Source organism: Carcharodon carcharias, chromosome 7 (genome assembly GCF_017639515.1).
Source record: "Carcharodon carcharias isolate sCarCar2 chromosome 7, sCarCar2.pri, whole genome shotgun sequence".
NCBI classification, from domain to species: Eukaryota; Metazoa; Chordata; class Chondrichthyes; order Lamniformes; family Lamnidae; genus Carcharodon; species Carcharodon carcharias.
In genome coordinates this window covers 9525408-9543928 of record NC_054473.1, presented here as the reverse complement: position 1 = coordinate 9543928, position 18521 = coordinate 9525408, and the positions used below count along the sequence as shown (strand labels likewise).

Genomic DNA, 18521 nt, shown 5'->3' with positions numbered 1-18521 from the left:
CACCCTGCCATTGATGGCCATGCATTCAGCCAGCTGGATTCTAAGCTCTGGAATTCGCTCCCTAAACCCTTTCAACTCTTTCTTGCTCTAGCTCTCATGCCCTCGCGTGCGTGCTCACTCTTGCTAAACATTCCACCCACCTCTGCTTTAAAAGGCACAATATAAATACAGTTGCTGTTTTCCCAGTTTAAATTTGTGCCCTCTTTTCCATGTGTCACAGTTTGACGAGCAGTAGAGAGGCAGAAGGTAAAGACTTGTGTAAAGGAAAAAGGCTCTACAGGGTTTATGCAAGAGCAGGTGTGGGACTAGAGTCTACTCCATTGGTACAAGGACGTATTCGGATAGAAACAAGTTTAAAAGTGTAAATAACTCCATGTATCTGACATTTAGCTTTGATCAAACAGCAGCCCCTGCATTTTTTTAATCTCTGAAAGAGAATTGGAAAGATTGCTCAGTCAATAAGGAGAGTGAGATTGGGGCTTGCACTGGAGTTTGAAGAAGCAGCTTTTTTGCTTGTTGGTTAAATGCTGCATCTAGTGTGGCGGAGATCCTTGGTATGTGTGTGCAGCTAACTGATTGCCAGCATTCGGATACTGCAGTTGCATCCATGAGTGCTCTAAAAAAGTCAAAATAAAGCACAGCTCTTGTTCCTGAAGGGTGCCCACTCACCCTGTGCTGGAAAATATGAAAGCTGAGTGTGTAACTGTACTGTATCCTGTAATCTAAACTCTGACACACAGATTAGGTGCTTGGGTGATGTGCTAGACATTAGCTGATAGCCATGTAAACCTGCAGAATGTATCAGGACCTTCAGAGGAGATGGAGAGAAAATTGGGAGTAGATGAGGTCCTGTCCATATTGTATCCTGAAATTGACTAATCTGGGATAACCGACAGCTCCTTTGCCCCATGTTATCTTAATAAAACTTTTCTTTTTACTTTGAAGGATAATACGGGTGGCGGTCCAGCCCGTGCATATCCCGTTGGGGGTCTCTGCTATTACCTCTCTCCTCCGGAATCATTTGGTTCGGTGTTGGACGACCCTGTTCATGCAGTGATTTATATTGTCTTCATGTTGGGCTCCTGTGCCTTCTTCTCCAAGACCTGGATCGAGGTGTCTGGTTCTTCTGCCAAAGATGTAAGTGTCAGCACTGTAGAGAGTTATTTCCTTCTCCCTGGGAACCTTGCCATCAGTTCCCTGTTGATGTTTTATTTTTAAAAACTGTCATTCTGCCCAGTTCATTGTGGGCCTGGGTTTGATCTGTCTGCTTCTTAGTGGGCATTGGATCACAGTATAATACTGCTCCCAATTTAACCCTAAATAAACTGTCGTCTTCAGATGTCGGAGGATACCTAATGTGGTATATGGAAATATTGTCTGACTCGTTGGAGCAGGTGATTCTTGTAAAGCTGGGGTCCATTGTTGAGGCTGAGTGGATTGTCCTTTAACATTTGCTGGACCTAATCCTTCAGTACTTCATGCCAATATTAGCGGTCCCTAACACCCTATTCTCTTGGAATTGTGGAAGGTTACAGCACAGAAGGAGGCAATTTGACCCATTTGTCTGTGTCAGCCCTCTGAGAGTAGTTCAGCTAGTTCCACTCCTCTGCCTTTTCTCCGGTAGCCCGCACCATTTTTTCTACTCTGATAGTTATCCGATGCCCTTTTGACAACCACAAATGAATCTGCCTCCACCGCTGTCAGGCAGTTGCTGTATAAAGTTTCTCCTTACTTCGCCTCAGAACAAAACGTTTACAGTTTACAAAAAAAAATAGAAACAGGTTTTGTCTTAAAATGATCACTGTTCCGGTGAGCTTGATATCCAGATGGAGAGGCTTCCAGTTCGGTGCCTGGTCTGTGCTGTAAGAGTAACTGTTGGAATGAGCAGTGCCCCTTCCAGTTGAACAGCCTGCTGACACTTCATTGCAAAAGAAGGATAGCAACTTGTGCAAGATGTGCAGCACAAGAACGTAACCAAACCCTGGAGCCATAACTGAGCAGGGAGTAGAGTGTGAGGAGGTTCTGAAGTGGCAAGTGCTGTGCACAGTACCTGTGGTCTCCTCATTCTCCCCCTACTCTTCCAATGATGTGGAACTTGTGTGCATGTTGGGAGGATGAAAGTTTGAGTGAACCCAAGCCTCATTCGAGCTAAGGTGAGCCTGACCTCCAGTACTGCATGCTGATCAGTCAGCTGTTACCAGCTGAACTTTTTTTCCTTTAAAAAGAAAACATACAGAAAACTAATTTTCTTTGGAGGGTTTGAATGATGAGACTCTTGAGACTGATGTTTGTGTGAACAGGGCTCCAGAGTATACAGTAATCTATTAACTTTAGGAATCTTTTTGAAGAACTTGATACCTAACCCCATTCCCTTGACAAGTAAGCAGAAGTGTGGGAAAATAACTGGACATTATTCAGGAAAGGGCTTCCCAAGCAGTCAGGGGCAATAGCTTATCAATTATTCTCTCTCAGATTTACTGCTCAGCTCCCAACATTCTCCGCACCCACAGCTCCCAACATTCTCCTCACCCACAGCTCCCAACATTCTCCTCACCCACAGCTCCCAGCATTCTCCTCACCCACAGCTCCCAGCATTCTCCTCACCCACAGCTGTTTTTGTTGTCGTGTGTTGGGTGAAATAGCAGCAGAAGAGAGGGAAAAATCAGTGCAGTAAGACCAGCCTTGGAAAAGCTGGTGATTCAGATAGATTTAAAGATGTCAGTGATTTTACTCCGGACAGTGACTAAGGCCACTGAAAACTCATCAGTTAGTCCGCTATCTTGTTGTGTCTTCATCTTGTGCCATAACAACTGGCCAATATTGATTATTGGATTGTAGCTAAGCGTTTGGAAGCGTCGATGAGGTGCCATGTAACTGCTGGGCTTGTTTTATCTTGAGTAGGGAGCGGAACAATTGTGTTTACTGGATTAGGACCATAAGACATTGGAGCAGAAATTAGGCCATTCGGCCCTTCGAGTCTGCTCTGCCATTCAATCATGGCTGACCAAAATTTGAGACTGTAATAATGTTGAGGTCTGTAGCTTATTTGTTTGCATTCTCTGGTATAACAGCATAATTAAGCTGGAGTATTCTTCCTCATTGAATTACAGGTAGCTAAACAACTAAAAGAACAGCAAATGGTGATGAGAGGACATCGGGAGACCTCAATGGTCCATGAGCTTAACAGGTAGGTCATTAGCTGTGTAGCATTTTTCATTGAAATGCCTAAGCAGTCATTTTCATAGAATCTTTCCAGCACAGAAGGCGGCCATTTGGCTCATCATCTCCATGCTAGCTCTGCTAAGGAGCAATTTACATACTGCCACTTCCTGGCCCTCTCCCCACATTCCTGCACATTCCTCCTTTTCAGATATTTAGAAAATGTAAAAAGGTTTCTCTCATAGAAGAAGGCCACTCTGACCACTGGCTGGGCACCCCAGCCCCCCCTCCAGCCTAATCCTATTTTCCAGTACTTGATCCGTAGCCCTGGAGGTTATGGGACTTAATGTGCATATTCAGACACCTTTTGAATGAGATGAGGTCTTCTGCCTCTACTGCCCTCTTAGGCAGTGAGCTCTAGACCTCTGCCACCCTCTGGGTGAAAAAATATTTCCTCGCCTTCCCACTGATCTTTCTACCACTCGCTTTAAATATATGACTCCTAGTCACTGACCTCACACTATCCATGCACCTCACAACCTTACACACCTCAATCAAATCTACTACTAATTGAATTATGATCACTACCTCAAATGCTCTCCCACTACCATTCCTTCCACCTGCCCAGCTTCATCCCCCAAAAGGAAGTCCAGAACTGTGACATATTTTGTTGGGCTTCCTACATACTGGCCAAAAACATTCTCCTGAATGCTCCTTAAGAATTCTGTTCCTCCATTCCTTTCACACTACTAAAACAACCCCAATTAATATTGGGGTAGTTAAAATCCCCTACCATTACTGCCCTGTTGTTTTTACACAGCTTGGAGATTTGTCAACATATTTGCTCCTCTCTCCCTATACATTGGGGTTGTATAGTACACTCCCAGTAGTGTGACTGCATCCTTTTTTCTGTTCCTTACCTCAATTGTTATGGCCCTATTTGATGATCCATCTAATGTATTATCCCTCATAGCTGTAACTGTTTCTCAACTGAAATTGACACCCTGCTCACCATATTTTTATCCCCCCCTCCATCTCATCTGAAAAACCTTCAACCAGAAACGTTGAGCTGCCATTCCTGTCCCTCTTTACCCCATGTTTCTGTAAAGCTATGGTTTCATCCTGCCACATTTCTATCTATTCTTTCAGCTCGTCTGCTTTATTTGCTATACTTCTTGCATTGAAGGATATACCCTTGCTCACTGCCAAACTCTTTTTTTAAATTTTCCCGAGCTGTCTGAGTCCTAAAGGACATAACTGCTAGACTGGGTCTGCAGCAGGCAGTGAGGGAACCAACAAGAGAGAAAAATCTACTTGACCTCATCCTCACCAATCTGTCAGCCGCAGATGCATCTGTCCGTGGCAGCATCAGCAGGAGAGACCACTACACAGTCCTTGTGGAGAAGAAATCCCATCTTCACATTGAGGATACCCTCCATCAGGACATTACCATCATGCTAAATGGGATAGATTTTGAGCAAATCTAGCAACTCAAGACTGGGCATCCATGAGGTGCTGTGGGCCATCATCAGCAACAGAATTGTACTTGATCACAGACTGTAACCTCATGGTCCAACACATCCCCTAATCTACCATTACCACCAAGCTAGGGGATCAATCATGGGTCAATTAAGAGTGCAGGAGGGCATGCCAGGAGCAGCACCAGACATACCTAAAAATGAGGTATCAACCCGGTGAAACTACAACGTAGGGATTACTTGTGTGCCAAACAGGTAGATCTGAGCAGATCAGATCTAAACTCTGCAATCCTGCCACATCCAGTCGTGAATGGTGGTGGACAATTAAACAGCTCATTGGAGGAGGAGGCTTCATAAATATCCCCATCCTCAATGTTGGGGAAGCCCAGCGCATCAGTGCAAAAGATATGTCTGAAGCATTTGCTACAACCTTCAGCCAGAAGTGCCGAGTGGGTGATCCATCTCTGCCCCCTCCAAAGGTCCCCAGCATCTCAGATGCCAGTCTTCAGCCAATTCAATTCACTCCACTTGATATCAAGAAACCGCTGAAGGCACTGGATACTGCAAAGGCTATGGGCCCTGACAATGTTCCGCAATAGTACTGAAGGTTTGTGCACCAGAACCTGCTGCACCCCTAGCCAAGCTGTTTCAGTACAACTACAATTCTGGCATCAAATTGGTAATGTGGAAAATTGCCCAGGTATGCCCTGTATACAAAAACAGGACAAATCCAACTCTGCCAATTACTGCCCCATCAGTCTACTCTCGAACATCAGTGAAGTGATGAAAGGGGGTCATCAACAGTGCTGTCAAGTGGCACTTGCTTAGCAATAACCTGCTCACTGGTGCCCAGTTTGGGTTCTGCCAGGGTCACTTAGCTCCTGACCTCATTAAAGCCTTGGTTCACACACGGACAAAAGAGCTGAACTCCCGAGATGAGAGTGACTGCCCTTGATGTCAAGACAGCATTTGACTCAGTGTGACATCAAAGACCCCCAGCAAAACTGGAGTCAATGAGAATTGGGGAAATCTCTCTGTTGGCTGGATTCACACCTGGCACAAAGGAAGATGGTTGTGGTTGTTGGAGGTCAACATCTCAGTTCCAGGACATCACTGCAGGAGTTCCTCAGGATAGTGTCCTGGCCCCAACCATCTTCAGTTGCTTCATCAATGACCTTCCTTCCATCATAAGGTCAGAAGTGGGGATGTTCACTGATGATTGCACAATGTTCAGCATCATTCGCGACTCCTCAGATACTGAAGCAGTCCATGTCCAAATGCAGCAAGATCTGGACAATATCCAGGCTTGGGCTGACAAGTGAGAACTAACATTTGTGCCACACAAGTGCCAAGCGATGACCATCTCCAACAAGAGAGAATTCAACCATTGACCCTTGACATTAAATGGCATTACCATCACTGAATCCCCCATTATCAACAACCTGGGGATTACCATTGACCAGAAACGGAGCTGGACTAGCCATTTAAATACTGTGGCTACAAGAGCAGGTCAGAGGCTAGGGATCCTGCGGCGAGTAACTCTCCACTTGACTCCCCAAAGTCTGTCTGCCATCTACAAGACACAAGTCAGGAGTGTGATGGAATACTCCCCACTTGCCTGGATGAGTGCAGCTCCCACAACACAAAAAGTATGACACCATCCAGGATAAAGCAGCCCACTTGACTGGCATCCCATCCATAAACATTCATTCCCTTCACCACACAGTGGCAGTAGTGTGTACCATCTACAAGATGCATTGCAGAAACTCACCAAGTCTCCTTAGACATCACGTTCCAACCATCTAGAAGGACAAGGGCAGCAGACATGGGAACACTACCACCTAGAAGTTCCCCTCCAAGCCACTCACCATCCTGACTTGGAAATATATCACCATTCCTTCTCCTTCGCTGGGTCAATATCAGCCCTGTGGATGTACCTACACCACATGGAATGCAGTGGCTCAAGAAGGCAGCTCACCACCACCACCTTCTCGAGGACATTTGGGGATGGGCAATAAATGCTGGGCTAGCTAGCGACATCCACATCCCATGAGTGAATTAAAAGAATGTTTCCTCTGCCTTCCAGACTCATTCACTAATTTTCTGCCTATCTCCAATTCTGATTTTGGCCCACCTGAACTCACCCTCGGGTTCCCATCCCCCTGCCAAGCTAGTTTAAACCCTGTGCAACAGCACTAGCTTGTCCAGCCCTGTTGAGGTACAAACTGTCTGGCTTGTACAGGCCTGACCTCCCCCAGAACACACTGAATGTCCCAGGAATCTAAAGCCCTCCTTTGTGCAACATCTCTCTAGCTACGCATCCATCTGCTCCAACCTCCTACTTCATTGCTCACTAACGTGTGACATGGAGTAATCTGGAGGTTACTACCTTTAAGGTCCAGCTTTTTAATGTCTTGCTGAACTCCTTAAACTCTGCCCGCAGGACCTAATCCCTTTCTCTACCTAAGTCATTGATACCGATATGGACCATGACTTCTGGCTGCTCACCTTCCCCTTCCGTTCAGATATCAATGTTCTGCAGCCGCTCAGTGACCTCCATGACCCTGGCAACAGGGAGGTAACACACCACGCTGGATTTGCATTAAGAATGCCTGTCTGTTCCCCTAACACCACAGATGAACCATTATCCTCTTCAGCATTCAGAGCTGAATGGTTGGAGAGTGGGATACACTTGGGACTCCTGCACTATCTGCCTGTTTCTTTTTCACTGTCTACCCTTAAGCAGCGGGGTGACCACATTTATTAACATGGTATTCACATAGTTCTCAACCTCCCAGATGCACTGCAGTGATGCCAGCTGTTGGTGAAGTTCTGAAACATGGAGCTCAAGCTGCTGCAAATGATATTTACTGCACAAGTGGTTATCCAGGACACAGGAAGTGCCCTGGAGTTCCCACATTGCACAGGGCATGGACTCCCGAGGTTGGAGCAGCCCAGCTGTTACTTTATTGACTTAATAGACGTGTTACTGCTAATTAACTGTAATAAACCTTATGTATTCTGATAAAGCTTTGCTAATACTCATAGACGTTACTACTATATATAAACCTTACTGATACTGATAATCCCTACTAATACCCTCCTGCTGTTTCTGAAGCTGCTGCCCTTACTCTCTCTCTCGCTTTGTTTCTGGAGCTGCTGTCCCTGTTCTCTCTCTCTCTCGCTCTGTTTCTGGTGCTGCTCTCTTCTCTCTCTCGCTCTGTTTCTGAAGCTGCTGTCCCTGCTCTCTTTCTCGTGCTGTTTCTGAAGCTGCTCTCGCTCTCTCTCTCTCTCGTGCTGTTTCTGAAGCTGCTGCCCCTGCTCTCTTTCTCGTGCTGTTTCTGAAGCTGCTCTCGCTCTCTCTCTCTCTCTCTCGTGCTGTTTCTGAAGCTGCTGTCCCTGCTCGCGCTCTCTCTTGCACTGTTAATGAAGCTGCACGTTTTAAAGTCAGTATCAGACAGTTGTATTGCTTGCTGTGATTTGATCAGGTACAGGTTCCTAAATATTTAGACACCAGTCTCTAGCCCATCACCTCTAAAGTCGTAGGATGCAGTTTGAAGTATTGAGACCACTATTGTTCTTGATGTATATTAATGCATTAGACTTGCGGGTACAGGACAAAATTTTTAAATTTACAGGTGGCACAAAACCTGGAAAGGTAATAAAAATTGAGGAAGATAGTGCCAGGCATCAGGGGGACATTGACAGGTGGGTGGAGATGGGGCAGATGAAATCACTGTGGAAACGTGACAGGCGATGCACTCCTGGTAGGAAGAAAGATGGACAGGTACTTGCTAAATGGTACAATTTTAAAGGAGGTGTAAGAAGGCAGAAACCTGGGGAGGGGATGTTTGTGCAGAAATCTTTGAAGGTGACAAGTAAACCAAGCAGCTAATAAAACAAATGGGACCTTAGGCTTCATAAATAGAGGCACAGAATACAAAAACCAGGAAGTAATGCTAAATCTACAAAAAACACTAGCTGGACCCCAGCTTGAATTTTGTGTCCATTTCTGAGCAGTGCGCTTTGGGAAGCATAAGGGACCTCCGGGCAGGGTACAGTGGGATATACTAGAATGATTCCTGAGATGAGTACTTACAGATACATGAAGAGACTGGAGAAGCTGAGGCTGTTCTCCTTACCAACAAAGTAGATTAAGGGGAGACTGAGGTGTTTAAAATCATGAAGGGTTTAAATAGAGTAAATACAGAGAAACTGGCTGAAGCGAAAATGACCAGAGGGCGCAGATTTAAGGTGACTGGCAAAAAGAACCAAAGGCAGGAAAAACTGGTTTATGCAGCAATTGGTTAGGATTTGGAATGCACTGTCTGATAGGGTGGCGATATAGATTCCCTAGAGGCTTTCAGAAGGGAATTGGATAAATACTTGGAGATATGGGTGAGGGCAAGGGAATGGGACTGACTGAATTGCTCTTTGAAAGAGCCAGCAAAGAATTGATGGGCTGAATGGCTGCCTCCTGTGCTGTACTATTCTATGATCACTGCTATTGAGTCTGAGACACCGCGGAAGGGCTTGGCACTTCATTTCTGCTCTGATTTTGGGTCTTGGGGAGGGGCAGTGACGTGAAGCAAGGTGATCTGTGTTACAAGCTGATTCCGACCATGGTTTAGGCAGCTGGCTGCTAGCATTCTTTACCCCTTCCTCCGGGCAGAAAGTGTCATAGAGAAGGGATGGAGTAGGATTCTCTTGGATCTTGAGTAGGCACTGGCCTGTATGCTCTAAAAGGCAGGCATTTAGTTCAAACGGAGCAAACCATTTTGAGAATTTGCACAGTGTTTCTGTGCAATACCTAATGTACTTCCTGTCTGTCCAAAACGATTGGATTCTCTTGCCTGAGTGCCCTTCAGTCTTCTGGCTTCCCTTCCTGCATGACCGGCTGAGCCTGTAGCTGCTTTGATCCTAATCCAGAACCCTGATTCAACCCCCTCTGCCATGCTATTTCATAAAGCCTCCTTGTGGGTTGCAAAGTCTGCCCTCTGTGTAATCTGTTGGTGCGCTTAATGCCATCTCAGGCCCAGCTCAGTTCATCAGCTGTGGGCCTGTAATAATGTTAGGAAATTGGACACTGTGTTTGTAAGAAAATAGAGTTGGGGTGTGGGGAGGCAAATATTTTAAAAAAAAAACATTCAAAAGCTTTCTTTAAAGAAAAGGCATGATAATGGAAGTATTTTAGAAGATTACAGAGCAGGTGTACCGAATGGTACAAATGGAGAAAAAGGTTTTTTATTTGGTTGATGATATGAGCAGCATTGCCACTGCTGCATTTATTGTCCACCACTAGTTACCCTTAAAGTGTGCTTCAGCCACGGCAGTCCATGTGGTAGTGGCGCTCTCCACAATTATCTTGTGTGGCGAATCCCAGCATATGGGAGGCTTCAAGAGAGATTGTCAGCGTGCTAAAGAGAAGAGGCACAAATTTTGGATGAGTGAAGAGAGATATCAAAGTATTTCTTTACAGAACAGGTCCAAGGTTGGGCCCTTTAGTCCATTCTAAGGAGCATCTATCTCCATGTAGAGTTGATGTTCATCACAAATGTTAAAAGCTTTTTGTCTGAGCACATCTTGTCATTGAGTTGCAGACAGAAACACAGCTGCATTAGGAGATGGTTCTCTTGGGGAGAGATGAACAGATGAGAGACAGTTATAAAGAGGGATGCACATATTTTGAATCCAAAGGCATTGTACAAAGTATTTCCATTACTACCCAGAAATAACAAAGCACAGGCTCCATCTAGTGCTTGTTGTGTTCAGTGTATTTTCATTTCCTTGCATTGTCACTACTGTTGGTTAGATTTGAACTCCAGGTGGTCATGTGGCTGCACATCATGTTTTGTGCTCGCCAAGGTAAAGATTTGAGTATTGCTGAATATTTGCGTATTGCTGAAAAAAGACATTTTATCAAGGCCTTTTGACTTGTATTCATCTGCACAATTGCAAGAATACCAATGACTCCTAACCTACCACTTGCATATTTCCGATATGTGGATGATACATTTGCTGTATTTAAATCCATAGCCGGCATGTAATAATTACCTTACATGTCTTAATGGACACCATCCTGTGCTCAAATTCACCTTTGAAATGGAGCAGTCAAGTGAACTCCCTTTCTTTGACGTTCTAGTTCTCTACCACTGTCTACTGCAAGCCGACCTTCACTGGTCAGTACATGCGTTAGGATTCTTACAGTTTACCGCACTATAATATTGGCCATATCGGCAACCATGCAAGCTTGATGCTGAAAAAGGGTCATCAATGACATCTTGCAGGATAATGGCTAACTTTACCAGATCATATCGCGCAAACTCATGAACGGCCCCAAGGCCATCACTTTCGGCCCTGAAAAGTGCCCAGTCCACTGCAAATTACCCGGGAAGGGCAAGGTGCCTCGACAGGGGAACAGGCAAACAGCTAGCTGTTTCACGCTGCTACTATGCAGTAGCAACAAAAGTGGTATTTGCCACTAACAGGATGCTGTCGTCAAGCCAAAAAGAAGTTTGGCCTATCTCACAAATGAGCAACGTGGTATGAATTTCAGTGCTAAGGTGATGCTAGGTATGCAGGCCATACGTCCCAAAGACTGGCAAATCATGTCAAACAGCATGTCACAGTCGCTGTTCACAACAGATAAGGTACAGACCGTACCCACCCAGCCTGTGCTTGCAAAACAGTGTCCCAGCATTAGCCGTGATTCTGTGATTAGACAACATTCGCTATATAATCCTCAGTGTGCTTAAAAACTACACTGACAACCAATTAAAGATTCAGTTAGGCTTGCAGTGTGGTACCTTTGTGTGTATTGGAAGCTACATATATTAATACACATGGCCCTGTTCTTTGCAGACAGAAGGAACATGTACACATATTGCACCTGTTTCAGCTAAACAAAATGTGATAGCCATTCACTGGTTCATTCCTCAGGAAAATGCCTTGACCAATCAGAGTTTAGCTGCCTGGTTTTAATTTCAAACAATGATTGGCAATTAACTGTCTTACCATTCTCCATGGCAGTGTCTCCACCAACCAATCAGCACTCTCTTCTCATATGGTATAAAATTGTTGCTTCCTCCGACATTGGTATTCTTGCGCTTGTCCTGATGAGTGAAAGACAGAAAGCTTTGGCAAAATGTCCTTTTTCAGCAATATCAAATTCTGTACTACCAAACAACTATAAGGTGAAGATGGGCAGTCCTGGGGTGAATATCCAGTGTCAGTGCTGAGCACAGGTCAGATGAAGTGTGGGTTAGGCACGGAGTAAAACTCCAAACAGTGTGTCAGAAAATCTACATTTACACCAGCCCATTGCTGGCGCCTGGGAGTACTAATTAGGGCTGAATTAGTGGAGTGGCGTTTTGTGTTTACTGGCCACTGGATTAAGGCTCCCAAACTGGTATAGTAAACAGGAAGCTCTCACTCTGGCCTAGGCTCGATTATAACCCAGGACCTGAGGTAGATGGCCATGTCTCTAACACTCGGTCCCTATCTTAAATAGAATCTCAAATTCTGTTTTGTTGCACGTTTGGATATAATAGTCAGCAATTTGTATTTATGAATCCTTTCAACTTTTGTTTTACAGATATATTCCCACTGCCGCTGCTTTTGGAGGCTTGTGCATTGGAGCACTATCTGTACTTGCGGACTTTCTGGGGGCCATTGGGTCTGGGACTGGTATACTATTGGCAGTGACCATCATTTACCAGTACTTTGAGATCTTTGTGAAAGAGCAGAGTGAAGTGGGGAGCATGGGAGCCCTGCTCTTTTAACAGTGCAACGACTCTTTTCCTTTGAGTGTTTTTGTGAGAGCCCAGGCGAGAGAGATTTCCAGATTATCACAGCGGGGGGAAGAATGTTTCTGAACCCTATCTTGCCCAGAGCTGCATTTTTATTTTCTGACAATTCACTGCTCTGAGTGGGATAGGGTTAATTCAGCTTTTCATTGTTTTTTTTGGTACCAAGAACTGAAAAACACACTTTGGAATCTTGTTTAATTATGGTTAAAAGCACAAATTTCCACTGTGGGAAAGGTTTGGCGTGGGTGTGTGCACGTGCGTGTGTGTTTTCTTTCACTGCGATTCAAAGGTGCAACTAAAATATTCAGGAGGAACTGATGTTTCTCTTGAATTTTAAAATTCTCAATGCCACTGTGGGTAAATACATGTATGATTGAGACTTCCAGGCCAGGGAGTCTCTGGTTTGTTCTCTGATCTGTTGCTGACTTAGGAACTTGATCAGTGCAGTGAACCTCAACACTCCTGAGCTGGATGGTTGCGAAGGGAAGTTCAGACAACGCTCTCAACAACAATTCAAAAGTGCCGGTTCTAAAAATACATGGACATCTGGCAAGGACAGGGTCAGATTCTGCTCTGATTCAACTTATGGTTTAATAGTCAGCTGATGTACCTAAGCTCAGATGTGCAAGGGGACTACTTCCACCCATGGGATGGTGCCTCAGCAGGGATTGGCCCTCTCCTAGATAGAAAGAAAGAAGACTGGGGAGAACATTTAAATGATCCTGGGACAGATATGTCATGTAAGTGATGCACGGCTTGTGTTGGAGACCTGTATAATAGCACTACCCGTCCACATGTATTCAGCATAATGTTGGGATGCTGTCCATTCATTCCCCTCCCTCCTAGTTTCTTCCTCTTGTGTTAAAGTATGGCCAGTACAGTTATGGCAGGGGTTGATTAAAAAAAAACCAAGAGATCACCTGCATAGCACTGACATTGCTAAACTTCACATTGTACGGTTTTGATAGTGGATGCAGCAGCAAATTTATTGGAATTTCTAGGGTTGGAGTATTTAGAGATGTGAGTCTCTTGATTGTATGGATGATACTTTGTATTATAACCAGTTGTTGAGTGTTTGGAGTTAGAATTGCTTATGCTTGTTAAACTTCAAACAATTGAACCTTAAGGTGCAGGTTAGAATTCTCTTGATTTGATACTTTGAACAAATAAAATAAAAATTTGACATTTAGCTTCTAAAAGGCAGGTTAAATGTAGATTTTTTTTTTCCATACAACTGACTGATGCCTTTGATTTTTCATTCATTCCCTTTGCCACCAGTTCAGAAATGAACCATGCAGTGCTTATTGAGGAGTTTCTGTGACTTCTATTCCAACGCCTCCTGGACCAAGCTGGGGTAGGAAGGTGTTGCCTGCTCCTGACCATCCTTCACTGCCTCCTGCTGCGTTATATATGGGACACATCGGGCCGAATTGCCTGGTGACACTTTATGGTCTGGGTTCGTGCAGGCAAAGTGGCCAGATGGAGTGTGCAGGCTGAGGGTGCAGCCACCTCTCCTAGGGAGAGGTGGGGACGGCTGGTATCCTGAATGCATCTGAAAATACTGAGCTCCATCAGTAAATTTGCTGGCGCCTGTCTCCAAACCTTTTTTTTTTAAGCATAGTTAGTTTTGTATGTAATTGTCAGCACCCAGATGAAAACTGATGTTCCTGTGTTGTGATAATGAAATTTTAAAGGATTCTCTCTCGCTGATTGGTGTCAAAACATTTCAGGATTTCTCTCTCTCTCGCTCTCTTTCAACCAATGGTTCCAGTTTGGGGGATAAAAATGGAATTTCTATGCATTCCCACCTTGTTGGCTGTGACTAAACCTCATTAAGCAGTGTTTGTTCTTCTCCAGGACCTGCTCACTTAAAACCCAGTCTTTATAAATAAAAGTGTTTGAGAAAATGTTGATCAGTCTTCCTGATTGACCCTGTACATAGCTGGCTCTATGAAGGCGCATAGAGATAAGGTCACCTATACAGCACACAACCAGGGCATTCCATTCAACTGGTTTATGCTCCTCCACTCATAAACAGCTTCCAATGGGAGCCAGATTTTGTATTTGCTGTTCTCAATCCTCAGTAGTCCAGAGATTTAGGACAAAGCACTAGCTTAAAAACCCTGTCATCCTCTATAATGGAACTTGATTTATTCACTCACAGCAAGACCAGTGCCCTTGACTCTCTTCTCCCTTCAACCCATCCCACTATCCAGGCTCTCCTATTGCACCACAATCTGATTGTCCTGAAAATGCCTGGTCACACTACTAGAGAGTACTGTGGTTGCTCAAGTAGCTGGTCATTACCTTAAAACCACCTTACTGAGTGTCAGCAAACTATTTATCTATGGGAGGCATCATAGTCGACCCCCCAGCGCGCGTGCACTTTCCAGCAGGAGTTACCTTATAACACTGGTACAGTACAGGTGCAAACAGGTCTGTCACTGTATAACCTTCAGGTCTCTTGCAGTATAACACTAGCATATATACTGTTGGGTATTGGTCTGTACTGTATAAGCCTGGGCTACATTACTGGTAGTTACAGGTCTGTCACTGTATAACACTGGGGCACGGTACTGGCAGGGCCAAGCCTGTCACTGTATATCACTGGGGTATGGTGCTGATGGGTAGGGGGTCTGTTGTGTATCACACAGCCTTAATTTAAAACAGGCAGATGATAGCGCTAAATTCTTCCCCTGCCTATGGGTATGAGTTTCATGTCAAATTGGGTTCAATGTATGTGCTCAGTCTCAGGCATTCAAAGAAAATTCTGGGCGTACGTAGAGAAACACCAGGTTAATGTTTAGGATAGAGATTCTCAAACACGAGAACTTGTACAAAGAATGATCTAAAAATATACTGAAACTCTAAAACCAGGGGACACAGTCTCAGAATAAGAGGTAGGCCACTTAGGACTGAGACGAGGAGGAATTTCTTCACTCAGAGGGTGGTGAATCTTTGGAATTCTCTACCCCAGAGTGCTGTGGAATCTCAGTCCATGAGCATGTTCAAGACAAAAATCAATAGATTTCTGGAGGTTAATGACAACAAGGTATATGGAGAAAGTGTGGTGTTGAGGTAGATGATCAATTGTGATCTAATTGAATGGCAGAGCAGGCTTGAGCCCAATAGCATAAACCTCCTTTCTTCCTATCTAAAATATCAATAGTTCATGTTGGAAATGCTTCAGAATTGTTAAAAAAAAAATCCACATGGAAAACATCTTTCTTCTAGATGCTGATGAACTTGCAATACATTTCTAGCATTTTTGAGATTTGCAGCAAAAATGGCCTAATTCCCTTTTGGACGCTTCAGTTGAATCTGCTTCCACCACACTCTCAGGCAGAGTATTCCAGACCCTAACCACTCAAAAAAAAAACCTGAAAAAGTTCTTCCTTATGTCGCTTTTGCTGCTTTTACCAATTACTGTAAATCTGTGTCCTTGTCACAAGTGGCAACAATTTCATCCTATCTACTATTCTAGCTGTGAAAACATCTAGGGTTTTGATAGAGTAAATAAGGAGCAACTATCTTACAATTGACCAGCAACTGAACTGAACTGACCTAGCAGGTCAGAAGCTGGGAATTCTGCAAGTAAATCGCCTCCTGAACTCCCCAAAACCTGTCCACCATCTACAAGGTGCCAATCAGGAGTGTGATGGAACACTCTCTCCTTGCCGGATTAGTGCAGCTCCCACAACACTCAAGAAGCTCAACACCATCCAGGACGAAGCAGCCCTGCTTGATTGGCACCTCATCCACCACCTTCAACATTCACTCCCTCCACCACCGATGCACAGTAGCAGCACCTACAAGATGCACTGCAGAAATTCACCAAGGCTCCTTTGACAGGACCTTCCAAACCTGTCACCTCTTCCAACAAGGGCAAGGGCATCAGATGCATGGGAACGCTACCATCTACCGTCTCCACTCCAAGCCACTCACCACCTTCTGAAGAGCAGTTAGGGATGGGCAATAAATGCTGGCCTAGCCAGCGACACCCACATTCCATGAATGAATGAATAAATAAATAAACCCTAACTTGGAAATATATCGCCGTTCCTTCACTGTCACTGAGTCAAAATGCTGGAACTCCCTAACAGCACTGTGGGTGTACCTACACCACATGGACTGCAGTGATTCAAGAAGGCAGCAATAAATGCTGGCCTAGCCAACACACTCTCATCCTGTGAAAGCATAAAGAAAAGTTGGGTCAGTAACCAGAGGACGCACATAGCAAAGGGCAGCATGAGGGAAAATGTATTTTTAAACAGTTGTAAGAAATTGGGGTCTTGAATAAACATTTTCTACATAATATAACACCCCCTAAAAAGCTTTCTAAAAAGACAATTTTTAAACAGTCTGTGGAAACAGGCAAGGGCACTTAGTTCATGTTGTTGTTCCTAAGTTAAGATGGTGTCTTCTGTTCACAGAATCTCTCAGTGCAGAAGAGGCCCTTTGGCCCATCGAGTCAGCACCAACACGTGAGAAACACCTGATCTACCTACCTAATCCCATTTACCAGCACTTGGCCCATAGCCTTGAATGTTATGACGTGCCAAGTGCTCATCCAGGTACTTTTTAAAGGATGTGAGGCAACCCGCCTCCACCACCCTCCCAGGCAGTGCATTCCAGACTGTCACCACCCTCTGGGTAAAAAGGTTTTTCCCTCACATCCCCCCCTAAACCTCCTGCCCCTCACCTTGAACTTATCTATGCAATTGTTTAAAAAGGACCAGGATGTGACTCTCAGCAAGTTGTAAACTGAAAAGCTGACCTTGAGTGGGGAGACGCACAAGAGCAGGTGGTGACCACCCTGATGTTTGGAGTACCTGTCCTGTATCCATTGGTCAGAATAGTTAGGTAGATGATTGGCACTGGGTAAGCCCCCCAAAAAAGGGTACATGGATTGGTGTCATATTGGCGGTAGTGGGCTGAGGGCCTGCTGGTGAGGTGGCTGCACTCGTTGGGCAGCTGCTGCCTTCAGATGGACAATGGACCAGAGGAGACGGAGGAAGATTGAGTAAGAGTTTCCTAACGCTTCGGTTAGAGAGCGGAATGCTGTTATCACAAGCTGTTAGGGTCATTTACCTTTGTCTATTAGTTAACGTATCATATCTAAACTCTTGTTTCTTAATGAACTCAATAAACTATCTTAAAATTACAGATGAATAGTCAACTGCCTATTTATGTATCTGTGGTCCTGAATCCATAAACCTTACACACTGAGTTGTGATCGGAAACATGCTGCCTGAAAAGGCAGTACAAACGAATTCAATAGTAACTTCCAGAAGGGAATTGGATCAATACTTGAAAAGGTGAATTTTGCAGGGCTATGGGGAACGAGTTAAACTAATTGGTTAATTCTTTCAAAGCACCAGCACAGACACGATGGGCTGAATGGCCCAGTGCACTTTGATTCCATGGCCCATTGATGGATGCGAGGAGGGATCAGCGTCACGAGATTGGTGTGAATTTTCAGCTAAAAAACAGGGTGTGCCCCAATTCATTCTTGGGTTCTGTCAGGGTGCATTTACCCTTTTCTCTCTGATACAAGTACTCCACTTGTTTATTGATTTCTCTTCTGTTCCAAAACAACCAAAAAAATGTGGCTCAACGAGTGCTTTCTCTCACATCCAGTTGTAGCCAGAGAATCACTTGTAAAGGCTCACCTTCCCACTCCCACACACTTAACTCTGGTGTCTCCCAAGGATCTACCCTTGGATCCCTCCTATCTTTCAGTTACATGCTGCTCCTCATTGACAACATCTGAAAACACATCAGTTCCCATGTATATGCGCTGACGACCCTCGACTCTCTCAATCCCCTCCCCTGTGTCTAAATTGTCAGACTGCTTGTCCGACATCCAGTGCTGGAAGAGTGAACACTCCCTCCCACTAAATATTGGGAAGCCCCAAGTCATTGTCACAAACTCGGTTCTCTAACCACCAACTCCATCCCTCTCCCTGGCAACTGAGGCTGAATCTGCCTTTGTAAACTTGACACCATATTTGACCCTGAGCTAAGCTTATGACCACATTGACGTTGTGACTAAGACCACCTATTTCCATCTCTG

At 44.7% G+C, this 18521-nt stretch overlaps 1 protein-coding gene across 1 annotated transcript in view; it reads left to right on the top strand.

The window, feature by feature from the left end:
- LOC121279895 (protein transport protein Sec61 subunit alpha-like 1) overlaps positions 1 to 14352 on the top strand; it is a 35228-nt gene extending 20876 nt beyond the window's left edge. Inside the window, exons 10-12 of the mRNA XM_041191426.1 lie at positions 946 to 1137; positions 3111 to 3187; positions 12232 to 14352. Of these exons, the coding sequence (XP_041047360.1) occupies positions 946 to 1137; positions 3111 to 3187; positions 12232 to 12418 (456 nt within the window). The 3' untranslated portion in view covers positions 12419 to 14352. The remainder of the gene's footprint in view (positions 1 to 945; positions 1138 to 3110; positions 3188 to 12231) is intronic.
- The last annotated feature ends 4169 nt before the right edge of the window (positions 14353 to 18521 follow it).